Genomic DNA, 24,514 nt, shown 5'->3' with positions numbered 1-24,514 from the left:
ATAGATTTAACATAATATAGACGATATCAAATCACGTTAAAGTATATATTGAGAATATAATACAAGTAATTAAATATATCGATTTTTATTGATTTCAATTTTTAGAACAAGTAGTGATTTTACATAATATTAAAATAAAGGTCTGGAGTTCTAATCTTGACTTTACACTTTACTAATTTAATTAAATATTTCACGCATTAAGCTTACTCATTAAGGGTGATTTTAGTTCACAAATAAAAGGGAGTGTTAATTATGAGTTATAGATAAATTAACAAAGTGTGATATCCTTGAGTACTAGAATGCAAGACATCAGTACGATGTTGATGCTTTTAAATATTCCATTGATGGAGGGAACTGACACTAGATGGTTTCCCTTTAGTCAAGTATACAGCAAAAACCGTGGTGTACGTACAAAAAGGGGCCATGCAGTTGCTACATTGTTGTTGATAAAAGGCAAAGCATGGCAAAAGATCAGGTCCCCGTTGATCAACACGAATGATCATAAACGATACTCAAAGTACGTTATGTACACATCTCTCCACCAAGAATGATATTATAAGCTTTAATGCTCCCTCACCACTCTTATAATTATAAGGTTCGTCGGTATCCGATAGAACCCAGCACCACGTCAATGGACACAGGAGGGTGGCTGCTGAGCTTTCTGAGAGGTGGCATTTAAGACATTGTAAAAGAGGAATGTAAATCCAAGGAAACATTGAGAAGATTCCTTGTTGCTGCAAGGAAACATCATCGTCCTTTGTTTCAACTTTTGTCATCATTGTACAACTTTGTTTTTATGTTTTTTAAGAAATTGACACAGTCAGATTGCAATGACCATATTCAAACCAGTTTACCCCAGCTGGACTAAAGCTGCCATTTTTTTTCCTTGCTTTTGCCCTGTAAGTAGCCAACATTATTTCACACTCTTGCAGACAGGGGACAGATTGGATTAACGTAAGGAAAAGCATTTTTATTTATTTTTATTCCAACTTAAAGTAAGACAAAAATTGAGAATTTAGGTGTCAGAAACCAGAAACCTAAACCTCGCTAACTTGAATATATTCCCCGACCGCCGTATATTCCACTCTTTGATATCTTATTTCATAAAATTATAAAAACCGACAGATAATATAAAATTTAATTGTATTTTGTTGATACAATCTCCGAGCAAGTTGTATACTTATTACCATTTGAACCAAATTAAATATTATTTTAGAACTTGACCATTGAATTAAATGCTTGACTGAGTACCCTCAGACCAATCACAAAATAAATAAAAGAGAAAGACTCGGGAACTTCGGACTTGGGATGAGTTGGGAGTTTTCTCACAAATGTGATTATTGAGAAGTATCACAATGATTAGGAATAAATTCATCTTAGATTTTATAAAGAGTTATTATATTCATCTTATTAGACCTTTTAAGAAGAAAAATTTAATATTTCTATATAGTATCAAAGCAGGATAACTTATAACCGATGATGAGTTCTTGTGACTTACCCACAATGATAATATTAAAAATATCGACCCACACGTGAGGAGGCGTATTGAGAAATCCTACACGATTTAAGAACAAACTCATCCTAAAGTTTATAAGGAGTAACCATACTTCTCCTATTATGTCTTTTAAAAGAAGAAATTAGTATTTCTATAGTGTAGACAGGACAGACCAAGTCGTATAATTAGAATAACATTCTTAAAATTAATTTAAGTTTGTATCAAAGCGTGTCACAGAATGACGGGCCTGCACATGAAAAAAGTATTAAAGAATAAATTTCACGTTATTTGTAAATAAGGTCTTAGATATATTTATAAATAATGAATAAATTTTTTTTTATTAAATCGATTTTATGAAATAAATTAGACTATATATTCATTTAGATTCAAACTCCGAATAATGTTAGCTAATTATTCAAACACACACTAAATGTTGAGCAAGTTCTACGAACTTTCAATGGTCAAATTAATTGTCCAAGCAATGGCTGAAACCTTACGGACGAAGATATTTGTTGCAAGTTTTCTAGGTACAGGACGATGGCAGAAAAGAAAACGAAAGAAAAAACAAAAAGAAAGTGGGTCCACTAAGGAACAAAATTCTCTAATTTGCAGTAATTATTACTTTTAAGGTAAACCATCGAGTCTTACCAGTAATGATATTAATTATGTAAATTTGTTTTAAAGCTTTGCATGCAGTACGATCGAGAGGATATTAATTGAATTTTGACAAAGTTTATGTGCCACTCGGTGTGCCTGTCTAAACCAAAGTTGAAAATGTCAGTCACTCCGCCCGAATGCCATGATTGCAGGAATTGAATGAGTCCGACGTCTAGGACAAACCGAAACTACACCACATATTTCACAACTACTATTCATTTGTGAGAGCTGATTTGACACTTGCTGAAACATCTTCCACACCACTCGCAAATATCTACCGTTCAATTTTATTTTTTTTAAAGCAAATTTAATGGAAGAAAAAAGATAATATTTTAAGAGCGAGTGTGATTTTCTAACAAACACTCTTAAATAATAAATAATATTATAAATTAATAAAAAAATTTCTTAAAAATTAATTTCTTAATTCTTATTCATGTATTATAATAAGATGCCGTCTTATAAAAAAATAGAATTAAAATATCTACATAAATACGAACAATGAAACCATCAAAACTCCGTTAGAAATAATAAGAAGGCGAGTATATTATCATTTATTATCTTAAAATAATTTTTAGAGAAGTCAACAACTCCTCTTATAAAATTACATTTTAAAAAAACGGATAACATAAGATAATAGCCGAATATTGAGCCGAATTGCTGACAAATAGCCAATACAATCGATAACAGCGTGTGCAAGACAATGCCACCTAAGGAGGTAAACGGATGGGCACATCTAGGGCCCCTGAAGGCAGTGGAGCCGCTTCAATTTGTAGTATATACCAAATTTACAATCTAATAAATTTACACCAATAATAATAAATACTATAAATTTATTAGGTAACTTAGGATTTGCATAAGTGGAGAGATTACAAGCAACCAGTACTCCATCTAACGCTACAACCTTTTTATTGGTTTGTACTCAAACATGTGCACAATAGGACATGATGAATAGACATGCCTCCATTTAAAACCAGTAGGACATGACGATTTCCTTCCATGCCTAATGTCATGGATACATTGAAACTAAATACCACAAAACTCAGTACTATTAATTATTATTTAATTAATTAATTACAATCTGAAGCTTCTCATCCCATGATTGTGGGTCTGATCTTGCAGTTGTAGTTCCTGATCTGATCTTTTCCTCTTGGGCAAAGCAAGGGAAGATATTGCTTTGGCTGACACCACCTTCCTCACCAGCAAGTTCCACCTCGCATCATCCTTCCTTTTCTCCTGCTGCTGCATTTTCAGCTTGAATTGTCTGCACCCACATCCCCAATACAAGAACAACAACAACATCAGTGCCCAACCCTTGACGTGACTCGGGATAAACGCGACCAGGTAGCCCTTGTTAGGTAAAATGGGAGAAAATGAAAACATGCGAAATGGACCACACATATTACATTAAGAAAAAAGACAAAAGTAGATGTGACTTTAGTGAACCAAAAAGGTTAGATATTAATCGGAAACTCTCCAAACGTTTGGTCAGATTCTCTGTATTTCAGAAGATATTTGTTTTATGGAGTGACAATAATGACCCGACTCCCTCCTGCAAGAAGAACAGTCTGGTTCCGTGGCTAAGTTCACGTTTCATCAGACGGTCCAGTTTGCACAGAAAAATGATTGGATTAGAACAAACATGCCTAGCTACCTTTCCTAAATTTAAGTATCTCATATCCTATTCTAACAAAAATTAAAAAATAGTAATAAATAATTAACAAAGTTATCTAAATATATTTATTATCTATCAGGATTAATTTTTGAATTTATTTAATTTTTGCTAACTTTGAGTACCTAACGTACTTCCTAGTTCCTACATAAATAAATTAATAGGTCACAATGCAAAACACTTGTAAGGTTCTAAGCCAGAAAAGATAATTTAGCCACATGATGATGCAATACAAGCCAAACTCGTGTGATCCGTCCAACCAATTAATGGTCCACAGTATCATTCATATTTCTTGTCATATGGTCTTAATCTTTCTTCTTTTCTATTTTTATGTCACTTCAAAACGCCCCGCTTAAAAGACATTAAAAAAAAAAAAAATAATGGTGTTGATTGATATAATTACCTGCAAAGAGGAACACGGCAAGAATCGGGTTGGTCGCAGATTGAGGCGTGCAGTCTCAGAAGCTGCCACATGCGCTTGCATCTCAAGCACCCTCCGTTTACTCTCTTCTTGCACGTCGCAAAATGCCGAATCAATTGCTGCAGACCTTCGCACATCGAGAATTTGCTACAAGGCTCCTTCTTCTTCTTCAGCTCCGCGTCGTACGGCCCGACGCTTGTACACCCTTCCGTAAATATGTGTTCCAAACACTCCATTGCCTCGCTCAGCTCCAGATACGTGCTATGCGCCTCCCTGAGCCTCCTTGTTCTCTTCTTCCTCTGTTGTAATTTTCAAATCCGATCATCATAATATTAATTGCCGGTATTTTGTGAACTTTGATGATTTAAATGAGAATTTCCAGGCAATATAAACATAGAATAAGGATGATTTACCGATTCGGCTTCATCCATGAATTGTAGAATCTGGAGCTCGAGCCAAGGGTCGTGATCTTGCAAGAACTGCCACCCTTCGGTCTTCTCCACGGTCTTGAAATTGTTGGCGACCAATTTCATGCACTTGAGGTAGAGATCGGGTGCGTCGCACATCCTCGCGAGTTGAAGCACGTCCACCACGTTCTCAATCGTCAACCTTTCCACCAGAACCTTCGTGCATCTCTGCTTCAGCTGGGGGACATAGTACACGTGGGACATTGCAAGTAGATGAATTCCGTATTTCTCCAGCTCTTCTGCCGTGCACCTGCAGCATGGGGGTACTTTCGTCATTTGAACAATCACAATCACCGACCAGATGATTTTTTTTAAAAAAAATCATTAAATTGTAATTGGTGAAGAATCCAATTGGCCGTAACATTTGACCCAAATGTCACGGCTGCTGGATTCCGTGGAGATGGTACTGGGGCTGAGAAAGAGAGAGATCGACGGCTGAGATTGCGTGAAGAAGCAAACCAACCAACCGATACCAACCTTGAGGAGTAGAGAAAGCGAAGGAACGCGACTACGGCGTCGCGAGGAACTCCGAGAATTGGAATGACTCGCTCGGAGCTCCGGTGCTTGCGTGGCCGGTCTATTATATTCTCCAGTACCGGTGACACCGAAGCCTTTATTTCCCCCCCCCAAAAAACAAAAAAAATCAAAACACGAATGAATTGTCAGATATCAATTCGAGCTGGGAAAAAATAGAGAGAGAGAGAGAGAGAGAGAGAGAGATTTCTGGAAATAAGAGAAAGGAATTAGTGGTAGAATACCAGGATGCTAGAGTGCACAGGGATGCGAAGTGCACCGGAGGTGAGGATGTGGAGGTCGGGCTCCGGTAGTTCCCGTGCAGTGGCAGAAGAAAGGCCATACAGATCTTCGGAAATGCTAAGAGACGTGATTTGATTTTCTTCCATTGCGAGCGAGAGAGAGAGAGAGAGATTTGGTTCTGTCTTTTGAGTTGTGAGAGGGGGACTCGGGTGTGAGAGGCTGGTTGTTCCCAGCTTTATAGACAGCGGGAGGTGGATTCGATCCAGCAATTTTACAAAAAAGAGAGAGACCAACGTTTGGCCTCACTTCCACGCGCTTTTACAACATTTCTGTGACTCTGTCATCTCTTACATCATCCAAATCAGCTTAATGAGATCAATTTATTTCTTTACGAAAAATGCTGTGTGCAAACGGCTTGGAGCCGCCGCTTAGTTGTTACCAACGTGACATAAATAAAACGGTTCGTTCTATTTAAAATTGTGTAAGACCGTTTTATTACTTCTGTTTCCATATTCTTCTCTCTCTACCTTCAGTCCAGTGTCGAAACCGTCAATTATGTTGAGGGCCAAACCTTTTACTTTGCAATATATTTATCATGTAAAGAATAATGTTAAATATAATTATAATGTGTATAAATTTTACACACTTTATTTAAAAAAAAAAAAATTCACGTTTATTATTAAAAAATAATTTTTTTATGTGGATCTTAAATTTATCTACTTTTTTCAAAAAGAGTAGATAATACTTACACATTTTAAAACTGCCAACATAATTTTTCTTATGTAAATTAAAAAAATTTTAAAAAATCATAAAAACATAACTACATATAAAATTATATCTCGGTAATATTTAGAAATTATTTTATTCATATAAAATATTAAAGGATCTTTTATATTTTCATCTTTTATTATAGTATGTAAGCTACTTTATCAATTTCATACAAAATTTAGATATTTTCGTATTACATTAAACATATAATGTTATAATTGAGAGTTTAAATAAATTATTTCTTGCTTAATGAAGTCTAAAGGATAAAATCTCTCAACTATTTTTCATATGGATCATTGATTTTAAATCATTTTTCTTATATTTTCACTTTAGATTCTATATTAAGAAACCTAATATTGTATAACAAAAAATTTTGGGATACATATAATAAGTTTATTATTTCTCCTAAACTTCTTTTTAATTTTAAATTTGGAGAGATCACATCCTTGAAAATAAATAATGTATAGAAATTAAACAAAATTTTGAGACTATAAGAAAAAATTATTGAGAGACATTTCTAGATATATTGAAATTTTAGAAAATTTTAGAGAGAATATAGAAATTATAAATTTTTTAAGGGGACCATTTTCTATATCTATATAATTATGTAGAAAATCTAGGGGATATGTTGTATTTTTAAAAAGTTCATGGCCCGCCTCAACTATAATGTGGATCCGCCACAACTATAATGTGGATCCGCCACCGCTTCAGTCCCCATCTCCCTTCTCCTGCTCTCTTCGATTTTCCCATTCCCTTCTCCCAAGTAGATTACAAATGAAATTGAATAAACAGTTGAAAAAACAAAAAAAAGTTTCCCTACACAACCATCATCTTCCTTGCATGAGGAAAAAATATCCCAAACAGAGAACTAAAGATATTACAATTTTCTTTAACTTATATCTACTTTAACAGCTCCAACAACTGAAATTACAGAGAAATAGATCTAGTTAAGAAACCTAACAATAAAAAATCGATTCCGACAATCACAAATTGAGAAATAGATCTAAATTCAAGAAATAAAAAAGCCCAAGCTTTGCGAACGTCTTCACCAAATGGAACAACAACACAAATTGAACACCCAAGTCTATATCCAGGAAATAAAAAATAAATAGAAATAAAAAAAATATTTCCACACAGCCGTCCTCTTTGTTTAGGCGATACTCCTCATCTTTGATTACCGTTGATGTTGTTGTTGTTCGTGTTTGCTGCATTGAGATGAGGGGCACGGTGAGGGTATCAAGTTGAAAGGGTATCAGGCCGAGGGGAAGAAAAAAAGAAAATGAGAAAGAGAAATAGATAGAAGAGACGGAGAAATCGGGGAGGGGAGAGAAAGAGACAATGTTGAGAAAGAGAAGAAGAAAGGCAGACGGCGACGCAATGAGAGAGACATAGGTTGTTTCGATAATGGAAAGAGAGAGAAAATGATAAATAGAGAGAGAGAGAAGGACGGGGCAATGGAGGAGAAGAAGAAACGAGAAGGTGAAGCACAAAGGTGATGTAATTGAGTGATGGGGAGAAGTAAAGCTGCTGTGATTGAGCAGTGGAGACAAAAATGATCACACAGTGCCGAGAAGACCCTCCATCAATATCATTGCCCTTCAGCGTTAGATTTCTCTAGAAATGTCTTCTTCAACCAATTGAATGGCTGGACCAACCAAAGGGTAGAGGTGGTAGCTGCAAAAGGCAAACGAGCCAACCAATTTCTCTGTATTCTGGTTTCAGCCTAGATCTTCTTCTTGGGGATATCAACCACCTGGAGTTGATCATCATTGCTACCGACGAGGGAACGAAGACACCCACCAATGAAGAAGATGACCTCTGCATTTCTCTTCTATTTCTATTTTGGTCATCTTTATATATATATATATATATATATAATAACTCAGCTGACATGGCATAATATATTAGACGACTGCCCCACTGTTGCATCTCCTGACAGTCTCTAGAAGAATTGTTTATTTATCTAAAATAACTAATTAAAGACTAATTTATTCATTTTAGTTAATGACTTTTCAAATGCATTTTATATCACCTTATTCTTTTTATATTTTTAAATAGTTTTGAAAAATAAGTATGAAAAAAGGAAATTAGAAGATATAATAAAAAATGAGAGAGGAAAAGAAATTCATAAAATAATTAATTATGCATTGATGAATAGTGTCAAACTAAATGTATCTTAGAATGTAGCAAAAATGCATTATAGATTTCCTTTAAATAATCAGATGGTGATGTGTTTTTAAGATTTGGTTATTTACCTTTAAATAAATGTAAAACATATTGAGAAATAGTTTAGCCATAAAGAGATTGCATAAAAGTAAACTCGCAAACTGATATGGTATGATTTAGTATGTCAGATTATAAAGTTGCTTTTATTATAAAGTAGATCCAACAGATCACATGAAACTATATGAATTTATGAGTTTATTTTTGTATAGTTTTTTTTATGTATGTAACACTTCTCAAATGCATTACCCATTGGAATTCTCAAATTCCCAACAGCTTTCTATCAAGATCATTGGAGTACAGTTGGCTAAGATGTTTGTGTAGCAACTCTTACATTATAAATATGGGTGCTTGGATAGGTGGCATTAATGATACATACATTATTCTTATTCTTAAGACCAAAGTTCTTACCAAAGTCTTAGAATTCAAACTCAAGTCTTTGTAATGTGTTTTATAAAATCATAACAAAAGTATTGCCTAACATATTGAAATTACTTCTCCTTGAGATTATCTCCACAATCCAAAGTGCATTTTTTTTTTTGGAAGATTTATCTCGGACAACATTATTGTGGCTTATGAATCAATACACACTATGAACAACATAATAAATGAAAAATTTAGCTTTATGAATTTGAAACTTAATATGAGCAAAGCTTACGATATGATAAAATATGATTTCTTAAGACCAGTAATGCAAAAAGTGGATTTTGTTGGAAGGTGGATTGATCTTATGACGAGATGTGTTAGTACAGTTTCATACCCTATTCTCATCAATGGTACCAATCAAAGAACTTTCAAATCAACAAGAGAAACGAGCAAGATGACCCTCTATCATCTTACCTATTTATTCTATGCTTTGAAGACTTATGTGTCCTCAACAATGTAGAAACTTCTAATCGTATCACAAGAATTCCAATCTCTTGAGGTCAATTACACACTAACCACTTGTCTTGTTTCTTTTCTTTCCTTTTTTCTTTTTTTTTTTGTTTTTTTTTTTGTTTTTGCACATGGCGATTCACTTTTTGCAATATCCCGCTCATTCTCTCTCTTATGGTCATGAGTCTCATTTTGCATGCCGGTGGTGTGTTTTTAAAGATATTAAGTTATTTTTAAAGCAAGCTTAGTGTTTTAAAACTTTCGAATATTTTAAATGTCCTGAAAATATTTATATGAGATATTTTCAATGTTATTGAACTAAACTTGATTTTAAGTAGGACAATTATAATACTTTTAAAGAATTCTAAAAATATTATAATTGTGAAAATTCATTTTTATTAAATAATTTTAGTCATTTAAAAATATTATTAGATTTAAATTATGTTGAAAACTCTAATTAATTAAATGGTTTTATTCTCTTAAAAATAATTTGTAAAACTTCATCATTTAATTAAAGATGAAGATTATATTTTATAAATTAAAGTTTAGTTATTTTATTTTAACTCCTCTTTATGTTTTCAGTTAAATTAATATTTACACATTTTTAAGTCAGTGTTTTAATTCTCAATTGTTAGATCATTTTGAAAATCCCTAAGATGAAAGGCCTGAATTAAATATCCAAGCCTTCTCTCTTTTCCCTCACTTTTCCCTTTCCCTCTCTCTCATCCATCTCCTTCAGCTCACGCATGGAAGGCCACTCCCCCCACCAAATCTCTTCTCCAGCTCACCCAAGCCACCCAGCCTCACCGCCACCACCGGCACCTCCCTTTCATGCGAGTGAGCCTTCACGCAGCCCTCTCTTTGTCCCTTGCCTCAACCCGAAATGAATATAGCACACGGGTTCCCCATCGCACCACCGCCAGACAGTGTCATCGTCAACCTTACGTGGTGGATAGCCACCATGCAAGGTGGATAGCTACCGTATGCGGTTTAGATGCCACGTATGACTATTCTGATGTCTTCGATCGTGACGAGTAGCGAGTAATGCACGGGTTAAACTCGATGATGGTATAACCCTCTATCTTTCGTTATTTATGTTAGATGTTAGTTGATTGTGGAGTTTACTATGTAGTGAAGTGTTGGGCATAGTTGTGTAGTTTGCTGTGAAGTGTTGTGGACTGTGCTATGAAGTGTGAGTTTGAAGTGTGTGCTTTAGTAGTTATGTGGTGTGTATTCCATATTGTGTAGCAATGCACCATGTGTTGTGCGTCGTAGTAATGTGTGTGGCATAGTATGAATAGAAGGGAGTTTATGTGGAGTGTACTTCGTGTAGTATAATGATGCACCGGATGATGTGTCACAAAAATTTGGATAGCGTAGTTGAGTAGCGTAGAACGTGTTGTGTAGCGTTGAGAACTATGAAAGAGTTTTCTAAAATAGTTGTGATGTGACCCTGCTGTAGTGACGGGTGTCATGGTGTAGCTTGAGATTAGGAATGGTACTGAGTTGGGTTTAAACTTCAAAGTTGGGTTTAAGGAATTTTTTGCATTTCAGGCTACAATTTGGGAAACTGAGTTGGGTTTAAGGAAAGTAATTCTAGAGAAAGATGTCTTACAAGCGGTCAATGCTAACGGTATAGGAATGGAATTGAGTTGGGTTTAATGCTGACACGGAACAGCATAGGAATGGTACTGGTCTGTCCAACGTGTTAACACGGAAGCAAATTTAGTGGCTCATGTATTAACAAAAAAATGTTCTAGAAATAGCTGAAGATATTATTTATAAGGCAGAGGCACTATCTTATACACACGCCTTGTTATATAGGAGCGTTATTAATAAAATTCCTTATTTCTTACAAGTGTTCAGAATTTGTAGGCCCCATGCCAACTTGCTTGCCTCGTTAGAAAGTTGCAAGATATCTATCTATCTAGGATTGTTAAAGATGATCTGTCTATGAATCTGACGTGGAGTAGTGGATAAACGACATCGTCCCCCAGGGCCGAGGGGCTGTTGTTAAACAAGCGGCTTTTAAAGCATAGAAAGAGGCATTTAAAATAAGTCTGACGTGGAATGTAACTCGTTCTCATCCTTTCATGTTAGAGTAGGTCAGGTCCAGTCCATCGATTACCAGATCAAGTTCATCACAATTATATTATGCACATAGAAATTATTTATTTTTTAAATAATATCGAGCATTATGAGTTCACTTCTCCACCTTATATGCATAATATAATACCCATTAAAGATAATTAAAACTTTAAACTGAATTTTTTAATATATATATATATATATATATTTTTTTTATCAATATTCTCAAATTCAACACGATTTTTGTAAAAAACACCACCACCGTTGATACCGTATCGAACAGGTAATGTAACTGACGCTATTGCATGTCTGTCATATGTACTGTGCCCAACTATTATTTAACATGAATGACTATATAACCAACCACATAGAATAGAAAGTGTCGGGGCCGACCCGTTCTTTGTACGCATTAAGTCCACGCACGCAGCTGCTGAATCGAGCCTCGTAGAATCATCCTTATCTAAAATAATTAAATAAATAAAGCTACGGCCCCCTGCAGAAAATGAAATATGCATGGTGGTTTTCGTGGACCTTTCTTCATTAAAATATAAAATATTAAAAATATATATGGAAATAATATTTATAATTATGAGATGTATTTGTACAATCTCTTTAAAAAAAAAAAAAGTAAAATCATGATTTAAATAAAATAATTAATTAATTTTTTAATAATAAATCTTACTTATTTTTAAAAAGATTATCCGAGATTTGCAATGACATTTTTTTTTCAAATGTTTTTGAGAAATATGCGGGACCTCTTTGTAACGGTAGACACAAGTAAAACGTTTTGGATAATCTTTCTACGTATCTTTGTCGCCAGTTGAACTGTAATGATTCAAGCATATTAATTCATGCAAAACATATATTCATTCGGGTTGTGAGAATGATTGGGTTGGGCTTTTGTGAGTATGATGAGGCCTTGCCGCCTTCGTCCCTAACCAGGAAAAGCCCATAAACAGGAATTTATTTCCAAAGGCCCAAGGGTGACCCCTCGGGCCTCGGCCGACATGCATGTTCTAAAGGGCTGAAATAAAATCCCTATGCATTGCATGCATGCATCTATCTATCTCGCAGACCACCATGGATGCATATTGGAGGGTCCGAGTCGCTGCAAATTCTACTCCAATGAATGAAATCTCTTCTTATTTAGTGTTATAATTAGATTATATAATTAACTAATATTGGGACATCAATTATTAATATTAAATCCAACTACATTTTAATTAAGAATTTTATTTTTATTTCTAATAAATAAAATTGGATTTTTGAGCCTGACACGTGCAGACATTACTTGTCCCGTCTAAACATTGTTCACCTCTTCCTCGCCTGCTCATATCATGATTTTCTTCTTTTCTTTTCTTTTTTTTTTCCCTGAAATTGCTCACAAACTGATCAAAGAAATACAATTTAGAGAAAATGGACCACTCATGATATTGAAAGAAGAGAAATGATAGAACAATTTATTTATAACTTATCAATAAAATAATTTTTTTTTTTAAATTTAAATACATTAAATCAAAATTAAAATAAATATTTCAAAAAAATATTATTTTATTTCAAGATCGTAGAAAATTTGTAAATGAGTTGTTGTTTTTATCATTTCTATTGAAATTAAAGAATGCTTTGTGAAAAATAAAAATGACACTCGATATATAGGTATTAGTCAAATTAAGTTCCGTCTAAATAAGGAGTCATTTTGGAACCACTAAGGTGGTAACTCAGTTGGTACAAGTTAGTATTTTATGGTTTCGAAATCAGGAGTTCAAGTTAAGACATAAGTTAAAATTACTTATAGTAGTAAAATTTGATCTCTGAGTCATAAGATGGGACTTTGGACCAGCTGGATATTTTGAAAGTGTTTTGGTGACATACGCGTTCTTAGTATAATAGTTAATAGTTATGACTCAAACTAAACATTCCATAGCAGGAAGGGGTTCTTATGGTCATGTTCAGAAATGATTATTACGTTAGACGTCGTTCCGACCTCCTCTTTTACTTAAAACAAAAAAATAGTCATTTTGAAAGAAAGTTAAAAACATTATTCATGTGCCTCATTTGAACGGACTAAAAAGACAAATACTCTCAATTTATCATAATTTTCAATTAATTCAATTTGTAATTCTTTGCCAAATAGTTCATTTTTTTGAAATTTGAAATGGCTATCTCCATTTAGTCCAACTTTCCAAGCCTGATCTCTCTCCATCGTAATTAATTAGCGTTCATTTGCCGTTGAGAAATTCTTTAACTATAATAAAATTTTATAAAAATAAACTTACAAATTGATGTGGTACGTTAAATTTTAAAGTCAGTTTTATTAAAAAATAGATCTGATCAATGTTTTAAATACCGTACTGGATGTCGTACCGGTCAAGGCACTGGAACAAAATATTTCGGTACCAATACCATTTCGTGTACCGTTTCAGGATAGTATATATATATAAATATATATATAAATTATATTTTAAAATAATAGTCTATATATGAATAAATTATACATGAATATATATATAAATTATACATAGTCTGATTTGAATTAGGGATCAAAAAATGATAATACAGTTTGAAAAAGTGAAAAAAAAAAAAAAAAAAAGATAAAGGTCGAAATATAGGCCGATACGGTCGGTACGAAATAGGTACAATATTTATACCAGACCAGTGGCCAGTATGGTATGGTATTAAAAACAATGAATCTGACGGATTACTTTTATAATTATAAAATCTCTTTATGACTATATCATTTTTCTTGTTTTAATTTGCAGCCTAAAGGGTGTATGACAATGGTACTGATAATTATTATCGTTTAACAGATCTAAGTACTGCCATTCAGAAGTGATAATTTTTCTATATATACTTTGGTTAATCGGTTTGAAACTGTTAATCCTTGATTTTATTTATTTTTTTCATATGAATCAATAACAAAGGGTCATAATAACGTGTATACTTTATTATCATATTGGGAAGTATATATATATATATATATGCGTGCACATAATGCCTATATATATACATATATTTTTGGCTTGGCGTGTTGAATATTAGATTGCAAAATAAAGATATTGGTTTAATTAATTAACTAGCTTTTGAAAATTACATATATCAAGCATTAAAACTTATATATAAATCGTGTACGTCTTATTTTGTTTGATTATGGAAATCTTTTATACATATGCCGTTGGTCCTATTTTTATCCAATTTTTTCCAACGACCCATCGCTCTCTTCCAGAAAGGCTGCTGCTAGGATCAATGAATCTTTAGTTTCCTCCTCCTCAAGGCTTTGAATAAAGCATGCACAGTACTTTCAGATCAAGACGTTTTAGACGACTATGAAAAACTGGATGGTCTTCAATTTTCACCGCAATCTCTGCTAGCTTGACCACCTTGATTGTTGCATGCAGTAGGTGAGCACTAATTATCATAGTATATAGATATTTGAATCAGCATTAGCATTTGAAAGTCATGAAGATTAATCTTATCAGTGTAGACTTCAGCATTTTGAGTTTGGTTTGGTCTTATAGGGAGTTCGGTGGGTGGTAAGGGAATACTGGGACTAGATCAGACTATATATTGGCACTACAATTTTCTTGCTCAATGGTCACTGTGTATATACTGTTATTACGATATTCCTTCGACTCAAAGTGATGTGGAAAAACATCCTTTAGAAAAAATAGAGTTTTGGTCTGATCTTCAAGTTGCATTGGGTCCTGGTTTAGGCCTCATGATCATGTTTTGTCTATTGGTCTTGGTCGTTTTCCAATTAGGTCCGTTTCTACGGATTGTCTTCCACATGTATGGATCCCCACATGTGTTTATAATCAAAAAAATAAACAATCCATTTGATGGAGTTTCTTTCGGTTCTGACACGAATTTGGCTAAACTTAAGACCTGAAAAACAGTACCATTTTCCCTTTGAGTGTGATGCAGCAAGATTGGGAGTCTTATCATCAATAGTAGCTTACTCCAAGATAGAGGTGAGCCAAATGCATTGTCACTGAAACTACACCTACTTGGATAAAAAGCCACATGCAATACTGGAAGGGCATTTTTTTGGTCCAAAATGCCTTACATTTCCTTTATTCATTTACCTTCTATATACTTGCCCCTCGATAGAGCATTATTTCAGTCGCAAGCATTAGGGATTGAGTGCAGTGTCTCTGAAAATAAAGGCTACCATGACAACGACTGACTTGAAAACAGGTCTTGTGAACCAAAGTGCGAGCCGCCTATCAATTTTGGGAAAAGTGAGGGGACCCGATGATCACACCTTCGACTCTTGGTGTTGCTCATCTCACTGCATGAAATTTTTATTTGCATCAATATGTTTTCAGAGAATCAGCCAGATTTCATTACAAAGCGAATTACAGATGAAAAATAGAAGAGAAAACTACAATTGGTAGTTCGTGTCATGAAAGAGGGGCATGAATGCATTGCTATGAATTCATTTTTGTCTCTGGACAAACTAGTGTACAAAGAAGGGTACAGAGGAGACAAGAAAAGAAACAAGAAGATCAATTGGTGTCAGATTGCAGAGGTTACATAATGAGGCAAGTTTGAGTCGAAATTAGGGCTGTTCATCCGGGTTTCGGACCGGGTATCAGGGTATACCCGGCCCGGAACCCGGATTTCAAATCTGGGCCGGTTTCCGGCCCAGTATAGGCGGGTTGCAACTTGGGCCGGAACTCGGGTGAATCTGGATTTTTTGAAACCCGGAATCCGGGTTCCGGACTATACCCGTATGTTTTTTTTTTTTTTTTTTTTTTTTTTTTTTTTTTTTATAATTAAAAAATCCCATATTATTATAGTTTCTTTCAAGAAGCATTTTTCTTTTAAATCTAAGAGCCTATATATTATTTAGTTTCTTTCAAGAAAAAATGTTGTAAAGCATATTCTTTCATATATAAAACTAATTGACTTTTTAACTAAATGCATCTAAAAAAACATAATACAATCACTACATATTTCATTATTTGGTATTTATACATTACAAAACACAAATTACAAAATATGAAATTACATATCAAAAGTGGATTACATAGAGCCACCAATACATAATATGTTTGCTTCATGCAATCAATGCATTCCTTCACAATTGAATTTAGTTTCTGATGAATTTCCTGTCTCAGAACAGCCATTGTTGGTTATCTGCAAAATGTATTCAACAGAAAGGTTTGTGATTATCTGCATGTATGTACATGTTGAAACAAAATCAAATATCATATGAATTATTAAAAGTTATTAATTGGCCTGCGGATATTTTAAGTAAAGATATCAAACATAATCTTATGACTTAAAGCTACATTAATTAACCAAAAAATAAAGGTGAAAGCTGCCACTCTGTGGCATTAGTTGAATCTGGGACTACATGACAATACCTTCATTAAAGAAATAACAAGGAAACAAAGGAAAAATGTAGAAATTAATATCTTACCATAAATGATAGGGGTGAGGCACATACATGATATTGGAGAATATGGTAGTACCAAAGCCTGCACCCAACGTACATACATATATACCATTCTATTGAACAAATCGTTAAACTTTCAATAAGAAGTGGATAAAGAGAACTCTTTCTTTGACTTAGAAAATTATGGAAGGATTGTGCCAAGTGTCTGTGCGTGGTTCAAACTTGAAAGAGGCCACTTGTGCATAAAATACTGCAGGGTAGGATTGTATATCAGTCGTCCCTTCCCAGGACTCCAACTTATGTGGGACCAACACCGGGCAAAACTCTTTTAAATAGACTTGAACATGCAGAAAATATAAAATGATGAAACGGACCAACTTTGAAACTGTAGTACTTTAGTACAAAATATTAGATCAGACATTAATTCATATAGAATATTTTGCTTGTATCCAAGAAAGCATGAAAACTCACAACTTTTGTTTAATAAACCACTCCACTTTTGCATCAAATCATGACTTCAATCATTCCAACCAACAAAGATCAAATTCATACAAAGGGATCGTCACCTCAAATGAGTCTACAACTAAGATACAGAGCCTTATAGACATGCATATACGAAAAGTGGTCCTCTACAAAGAGCAAATACATGGTGTATGCTAATGAACATAGAATTCAATCAATACCAACTTTCTCTTTGAACTAGCAATTCAAAGAGATGATATGTTTCAATCCCCCAAAAAAAAAGCATTCAAACTTATATAAGCAACTACGGATCGGATGAATAAGCAAAAATCATTACAAAATGGAAATATAAAATTATATAAGCAACTACAGATTCAGAAACTTGAGAAATACAAACCTTAAAACCAAACAGCCCCCAAACATTTTGCAAAAACCAAACAAAAAAAATATCAGATGTTCGATCATCTAAAACCAAACAAAAAAATGGGATCATTTAAAGGGAAGAAAAAAAAACCCAAGATCAAGACAACATGCAAACCAAAACAAAAAATCTTTTTTTTTTTGATAAGTTAAACCAAAACAAAAAACCTGCACATCACACAACATGAATAGCTCGTGAGAAACCCTTATCCAAATTTTCTTTCCCCTCGTTTTCCCAGCAACCAAACAGATAAACAAAAACAGAAATGAAAGGCATAGCAGACTCCAATGATCAAAACAAAACAGACCCAAATCAACAAAGTACTCAAAGGAAAAAAACCCTAAAAAAACTACTGCATATCGAACTTGAACAGAAATGGCTAGCACAGATTTGACCCTATAAAACCCATGAAAAAAGAAAGGATACATGCAGATCTAACGTAATAGCAGATCTAAAAAACAAGAAAAAAAAACACCCCATGTTTAACAAAAAATAGCAGATCTGCATGATTTTTTGGGTCGGTCGATCGATCGATCGAGAGAAAGAGAGAGAGAGAGGGAGAGAGGAGAGACTACCGATCTAAAGTCCGACGGCGGCGGCGGCGAGAGAGATAGACGGCGGCGAAGGCTAGGGTTACGTTGGGCTCGGACGAGAGAGAGAGAGAGAGAGAGAGAGAGAGAGAGAGAGAGAGGAGAAATGAGAGACGATTTGTTTTTATATAAAAATCGGGTACCGGGGTTTAAATCCAGTACCCGGATGTAATACCCATAACCGGCCCGGATTGGGCCGGTTTTAAAAATGCGGGTTTCGGCCCGGATCAAATCCGGGCCGAAAACTGGAACCGGAATCCGGTATAACCGGACTCCAGGCCGGGCCGGATAAAATCAAGGCCCGGTTGAACAGCCCTAGTCGAAATGAATAAAGATCGTAGATACTTACCATGGGGACTATCAATGATGACAAACTCCATAATGCATGGAGATCAACTTGACAAAATTGTACTCATAAGAAAAAAAATGTATTAACACGGACGCATGAGTTTGCGCCCAAAGATATGGAAAGGCTTGCAACACACGTCTTATCACAAGAGATAACAGGGGCATGTCCCACATCCAACGGATCTGATTTCAACAAAAACCGGGCCCAAGCTAAACTGGCCCCAAAGATCATATGAGTTTGGTCTAACTGTACACAACTTTTCTCTTTAGTTTAAAAAAAGTAAAGGAAGAATGGAGTGGAGTGCTCCATAGCTGGAGCAGAACTAAAACCTAGAGAACTAGTTGAAGTCACGTCCATGTGGGAACTGGATAGGGATAGGGCCAAGATGGAGCCATAATATGAGGGTGTAGTTTATTGTACCCTACTTTCAACGTGCATGTGCCTTGCTGCATCATGGCTAGGCTACTACCCTTCCAATACTCATAAATCAAGAAAGAGACCTTTATATGAACCTTGATTGCTGCAAACTTTGTCAGACATATATGTAGCTGTAACCAATTTTAGTCCACAACTAACGGCTCCATCAAAAGAAGTTCCAATTAATTCAAGCTACTGCATGTGCTTTCTCCTTTAGTTATCTCCTCGCACCAATTGTATTCCCCCACGGACCCTCTGCACAAGAATCGAAGGGGATTAGGAATTTGTGTGAGGGGCAGGCCTCACATGCTTGGATAGGTGTCAGGGGTTACTTGTCCAAGCGAAGATCCTGCACCTCCCTCTGGCACAATCCTACTTGAATGGGCTGAAATTTGACAAGGAATTTCAAAGAGACCCGAATCTTTGTTTGTAAAGTTAACTTGATGTAATGACATATTCTCTGGTGAGAGTTTACAAAACTGCCATGGAGGAAGATGAGCTCATGAAGACTAAAGGTGGCTTATGTTCTTTCGGAATGTACTATTTGGATCTATTGAAATACGGGAATCTTTCTCTGTTTCTTCAATAAAGGAATAACAAATGATGAGCTTCTTTGCTAATTTCTTGTTGCAGTGAGTTAGGTTACAGTTATAGAGGTGGTTGAAGTTTCACAATCACGTAAATTAAATATGATTTACAGAGTTTGATGCCTTTTCTTTTGTCTTCACTAGCATTTTTTCTTTCCCTTGTCTTTTTGGCCATGGTTGCATTTTTTTCTTACAATATTCTTCGTTGTTTAACTCTTAATGGAGTTGTTTGCTCAAGGCTCTTTGAGTTTTGAGTGGTGTCTGGAGATTTAATACAAATTGAGGGCTAGGATAAAATTTTAATTAGTCATTCGTTATTATAATATAATAAAATATAAATTATTTTTAAAATTAAATCTTCTAATAAAGTTTTTTTGAATTTATATATTAAATACTATAACTTAATGTAAATTTTGTATTTCAATTTAGTGTAAGATCTTAAAAAATTATTTAAAATATAAATAATTTATTATATTAAATTTAATATTACGAGACTTTGTATACAGTAAAAAATATAAAAATTATTTAAAATTTTACTTAATGAAATAATTTTTATTTTTATTTTTAAAAACACTTTATATTTAATTTAGGAGGCTTTACATTAGATGGAGGCTTAGACAATGGCCTAAATGGTCTTATTATTGAGCCGGCACACTGAGAGAGAGAGAGAGAGCTTAATTTAATATAACAATCCATATATAAAAAGAGGATAATTTGGTATAGCAACACTTCTGCACTTGCTTTCTCTAAGACCATCGAGATTTCCAGACAAAATCCCCAGATGGTTCTAAGAGCAACAGGCCGAGGTTGTACATATTGTGACCCAGACCAACAGAGTCGAGTCAAAAAGTAGAAAAAAGAAAAAAAAAAAAAAAGAGCAAAAATAAATGGGTAGAAAGATAAAATATGAAAGGAAGAAAAAGACAAGAAAAGTAGCCGTAGAGATTGACCCTAATCTTCTTGTCCCTTTTTAACTTTCCTCCCGTCAGTTTCTACTCATTTTTCTATAGATTTTAGGCTCCAACAAGACTTTTAAAAGGCACTTGCACGGAATCTTGTTGAGATATCACACTCAGCAATGAGAACCCTTTCGGCAATTAAGTGCACCAGCACTCGTTGTAATTGCACCGACAAGAGAAGATGGTCTTGCACTTAAGCTGGAAGCCTTAGCGTAGCTTGATGAAGCCCCAGCCCCGGATGCAGTAAAAAATGCACCATTTATCAAGAGGTCTCCCTCAGACCTCCAATTCCAGTTCTTCCATTCACTTTCTGGTGCATCTTCATGTTTGGTCACCTGCACAAATTCACAAATGTGGATAAATGTGAGCAACAATAGTAAAATGAGACACTTGGACATTTTCTTTTCTTTTCTTTTTAAAAGATGGGTATTTCATTTCACCTCTTTGCTGGATCTGTCATCTGGTGCAGCAAATCTGTTTCCTTGGCTATTAATAGTAGGGTCTGCACTCCCTCCAATGGCATACATTTCCCAATGAGTGTAGTCATTGTTCACTACATGGAAGTACCCGTGCCTACATCTGCATATATAAAGAATATGTTCAACACAACATGAAAATAAAGGGCATACATGAATATTATTTACAACTTGCACGCTTTATCTTTTCAGTTTTTTTGTGCTTTCGAGATTAGTAATTTACTAGATTTACCTTGGCATTCTTTGGACAAGCCCTTCTCCAAAATGGTTGAAGGCGATGGTGACCTGCATGGCCTTGTCCTGAGTGTAAGTATCGCTGTGACCCAACAACATGACCTTATCATGATGTGTCAAGTAATTGTTTGAGATGGTAATGGCAGTAGACCCATGAATTGCATCAATCAGCCCATCTGCACAGTTTGATAGTGAGCAATGGTCCACCCACACATGGCTACCGCCAAAGATCGACACACCGTCGCCATCCGAGATCGTCCTCCACCCATAGTGCGATGGGGAGCTCCTCACATTAGCATTCCCTCCTTGTTTACAGTCATGTATATTTATGCCATGGATTATAATGTTGTTCACATACTGAACAGTAATGCATGGACCCCCAGCAATGTGCACACTCGCTCCCCTCCCATCAATGGTCTTAAACGAATTCATAATCAGCTCTTCCTTCAACTTTATCACCATATCACGTGCAAAGATGATCCACAATGGCTCATCTTGGACTACTGCATATCTCAGAGTCCCTGGCTTTGGGTTCACTGCATCATCATCGCTGGAGTCTGTGACCACATAAATCTTGCCATCTCTTCCACCAATGGCATTCCTCCCAAACCCAATTGCACAATCAGCCAGCTTCTGGCGGTTCTGCTCCCAATTGGGGTCACATCTCCAGCAGTCATCAATTGGGTTGCCTGTCCCGCAAGAAAGATAAGCCAGGTTCCTCCTGATCCGAGAGGCATTGTTGATGCTCCTGCAAATAACGGAATGTGTGTCAATTTGTGCAGAGTAACTGTATTCTGTTTTTTTAGTAACATTTTGGTACCCACAAAACACTAGTAATTAAAGTGGCGGTGGAGCCTCTTACCTTTGTACTTGTTGTACTACTAGCTCTGGATCCTGAACTGGGGAGGAGTAAATGAGGGTTGGGAGAAGGAGAGACAGGAGGAAGGTGATGACAAAGTGCAAACAAAAGCTTGCCATTTCCTGTTTTTTTGCTAGGAAATGTGTGTGTGAGAGAGAGAGAGAGAGAGTAATTAAGGTGAGTGTTAATGAATGGAGGAGGCCAGGGAGTGCATGTATATAAAGAGATTAAAGCCGGCCTCAATTGCGTGAATGAACTCTAAGGGACCTCAAAATGTGGGTCCAACTTGCTACGTGATTTCTGGTTTTATGAGACGGATTCCCACCCATCTGGGTCGTTTTTGCCGTTGAGCATGCCCTGAATGATGGGACACAAATAGTCAAAAATATACACCAGAAGGTAAAAATCATATATATAAATGCATGAGATAAGTAATGCTACTCTTTATCTTGTATTTTCCTACCCGAGTTAATCACACTTAAATACATTGCATATATGTTTTTTTTTTTTTTTTATATATACATTGGGAGTAGGGAGTTGAACCCATGATCTCCATTTTGGAGATGTGGGTCCTGTGTCATCGGGCTACCGGCTGTTGACATTTATCATATTATGATGTGTTAGAATAACATTTATCATTGCAAGTTGTAGATAAGTTTTGAGAGAATAAATTCTCAAGCAATAGCTATTTTTATAATCAAGTGCTGAATGCTAATACAGTTGATCAGAATCCCTTTTTCTTACATCATCTTTAACAAATAAGGTAGGAAAAATTAATGTCAATATTATTACCATGCTTAGTGGCTCACCACTCACTTTCAATGGTACATTTTTATTTATTATTTTTTTTTTTGGCGTTTGGTGGGAAGAATTGAAACAATAAGATTGGACCTCAAATCCTAGTGACATGCCACGTGCTTTTGCCCTCCAAAATCAAACCCTTTAATTCTTGTAGGCCCAAACCTTCATTTATTCCCCTTTTTTTCCCAAAAAACAAAAAAAAAAGTCAGTAATTTCATGCTTTAATAAATCTTCGAAGCCGCAACCTTCGCCGGAATTTCATATTCACCAAGAAAAAAGGTCGGTAAACAAGAGGCTGACATGGCAAAAATAGAGACCAATGGAACCGCCACTTTTCCACGACATATGCATGAAGGCGACAAATGGCCCACGATAAGAGGCCGTACGTGGTGGGAATTCCCGTTTAATTTTTCGGGGGTTATTAGCTGGTGAAAGCGACGTCGTCACATGGGGATTTTATTTTCTTTATTCCTTTTTTTTTTTTGGACTATTCATAACCGTTGATATTGGATTCCATTGCCAATCCAACCATTATTGAGGCAGGGAATAAAAAAATGACGTAGCCATGTTATATTACGGTAGGATGGGTTTGGACGTTTTGGGTGATTTAAAAAAATGGGTATTTTCATTGGTCAATGTATCATGTGTCTTTAATTTTCAACTTGTCTCATTAAAAATTCGTGATTAATAATAATAATAATAATAATTTTATTAAAAACATTGATTTTGCATCTTTTACACAAATTCGACATTAAATAAAAGAAAATTTCTACATTTTTAAATAAATAAATTCACAAATTGACGTGATTTCGTGTGATATATTTAATCTATTTTATAATAAGAATAATATAACATATTTTATAAAGTCATATCACTTTATAATTAAAATATTTCTCTAAGCAAAAATTAATCATATATAATTATTATGATTGATGTAATGCATAACTCAACTAGCTAGACAAATGAAACTCACATGTTATAACTCATGAAGAGACCAAGCCATGTGGAAGTCTCTTTCACCCAATAGCATTTCTCTGTGCCGGCCTGCACATGACGATGCATATATATGCATGCATGATCTCGTAATTTCATCAGGTCCCAAAATTCTCTTAGAATATGGATCCTTTTTATGTGGGGGGGAAAAAAAGGTTTTCACTGTAGTAGTCATGTCCGGAAATAGTTGCCTAGATTTGTGGATTAAGAGTCATATTCTCGAGTGATTCTATGTATTTTGTGTTTGAATTTGAATGTGAAATAAAACCTAGTCAAGTTTTTTAGGTATTGTATATGAAATAATAATTAGTCAAGTTCTGTACGTACGTGCAGATGAGTCACTTTTTTGGCACCGCAACACCGACGTATTATATTTCAGCAATATTTCACAATTATATATATTCGACGTCGACATGACTAATTAAATTCCGGCCACCTCCATGTGTGCGCATGCATGGGGTCTTTGGATTGAAGAAAAACTAGCGAGAGGGTGGCCCATTAATACACCCATAAAAGTGTGTATTTAGGTACGTATACAAACACTG

At 35.0% G+C, this 24,514-nt stretch overlaps 2 protein-coding genes across 3 annotated transcripts; both read right to left on the bottom strand.

Annotated features, from left to right (window-relative positions):
• Positions 1 to 2,965: 2,965 nt before the first annotated feature.
• LOC122282829 (BTB/POZ and TAZ domain-containing protein 1-like) lies at positions 2,966 to 22,340 on the bottom strand. 2 transcript variants are annotated; one of them, XM_043094873.1, is made up of 6 exons: positions 22,328 to 22,340; positions 5,468 to 5,636; positions 5,187 to 5,320; positions 4,656 to 4,959; positions 4,225 to 4,541; positions 2,966 to 3,413 (listed from the first exon to the last, which is right to left on the bottom strand). In XM_043094873.1, the coding sequence occupies exons 2-6, from the start codon at positions 5,609 to 5,611 to the stop codon at positions 3,224 to 3,226; spliced, it is 1,089 nt and encodes a 362-aa protein (XP_042950807.1). In that variant the 5' UTR covers positions 5,612 to 5,636; positions 22,328 to 22,340; the 3' UTR covers positions 2,966 to 3,223. The 2 variants fall into 2 exon arrangements, with proteins under 2 accessions (XP_042950807.1, XP_042950806.1); XM_043094872.1 differs by lacking the exon at positions 22,328 to 22,340 and having other exon boundaries at positions 5,468 to 5,760.
• LOC122282828 (probable pectate lyase 5) lies at positions 20,308 to 22,374 on the bottom strand. The gene is made up of 4 exons (XM_043094871.1): positions 22,179 to 22,374; positions 21,315 to 22,064; positions 21,047 to 21,185; positions 20,308 to 20,941 (listed from the first exon to the last, which is right to left on the bottom strand). The coding sequence occupies exons 1-4, from the start codon at positions 22,292 to 22,294 to the stop codon at positions 20,720 to 20,722; spliced, it is 1,227 nt and encodes a 408-aa protein (XP_042950805.1). The 5' UTR covers positions 22,295 to 22,374; the 3' UTR covers positions 20,308 to 20,719.
• Positions 22,375 to 24,514: the final 2,140 nt, after the last annotated feature.

Source organism: Carya illinoinensis, chromosome 11 (assembly GCF_018687715.1).
Source record: "Carya illinoinensis cultivar Pawnee chromosome 11, C.illinoinensisPawnee_v1, whole genome shotgun sequence".
NCBI classification, from domain to species: domain Eukaryota; kingdom Viridiplantae; phylum Streptophyta; class Magnoliopsida; order Fagales; family Juglandaceae; genus Carya; species Carya illinoinensis.
This window is presented reverse-complemented; position numbering and strand designations above follow the sequence as displayed.

What these genes read in the sequence shown, in the direction of transcription:
- LOC122282829 (XM_043094873.1), bottom strand. Translation starts at nt 5,611, where the DNA reads ATGGAAGAAAATCAAATCACGTCTCTTAGCATTTCCGAAGATCTGTAT. An exon ending in CTGTGCACTCTAGCATCCTG is followed by an intron (nt 5,321 to 5,467) that starts GTATTCTACCAC and finishes GGGGAAATAAAG; the next exon opens with GCTTCGGTGTCACCGGTACT. An exon ending in CGCTTTCTCTACTCCTCAAG is followed by an intron (nt 4,960 to 5,186) that starts GTTGGTATCGGT and finishes CCCATGCTGCAG; the next exon opens with GTGCACGGCAGAAGAGCTGG.
- LOC122282828 (XM_043094871.1), bottom strand. Translation starts at nt 22,294, where the DNA reads ATGGCAAGCTTTTGTTTGCACTTTGTCATCACCTTCCTCCTGTCTCTC. An exon ending in GTAGTACAACAAGTACAAAG is followed by an intron (nt 22,065 to 22,178) that starts GTAAGAGGCTCC and finishes CGTTATTTGCAG; the next exon opens with GAGCATCAACAATGCCTCTC. An exon ending in CTTGTCCAAAGAATGCCAAG is followed by an intron (nt 21,186 to 21,314) that starts GTAAATCTAGTA and finishes TTATATATGCAG; the next exon opens with ATGTAGGCACGGGTACTTCC.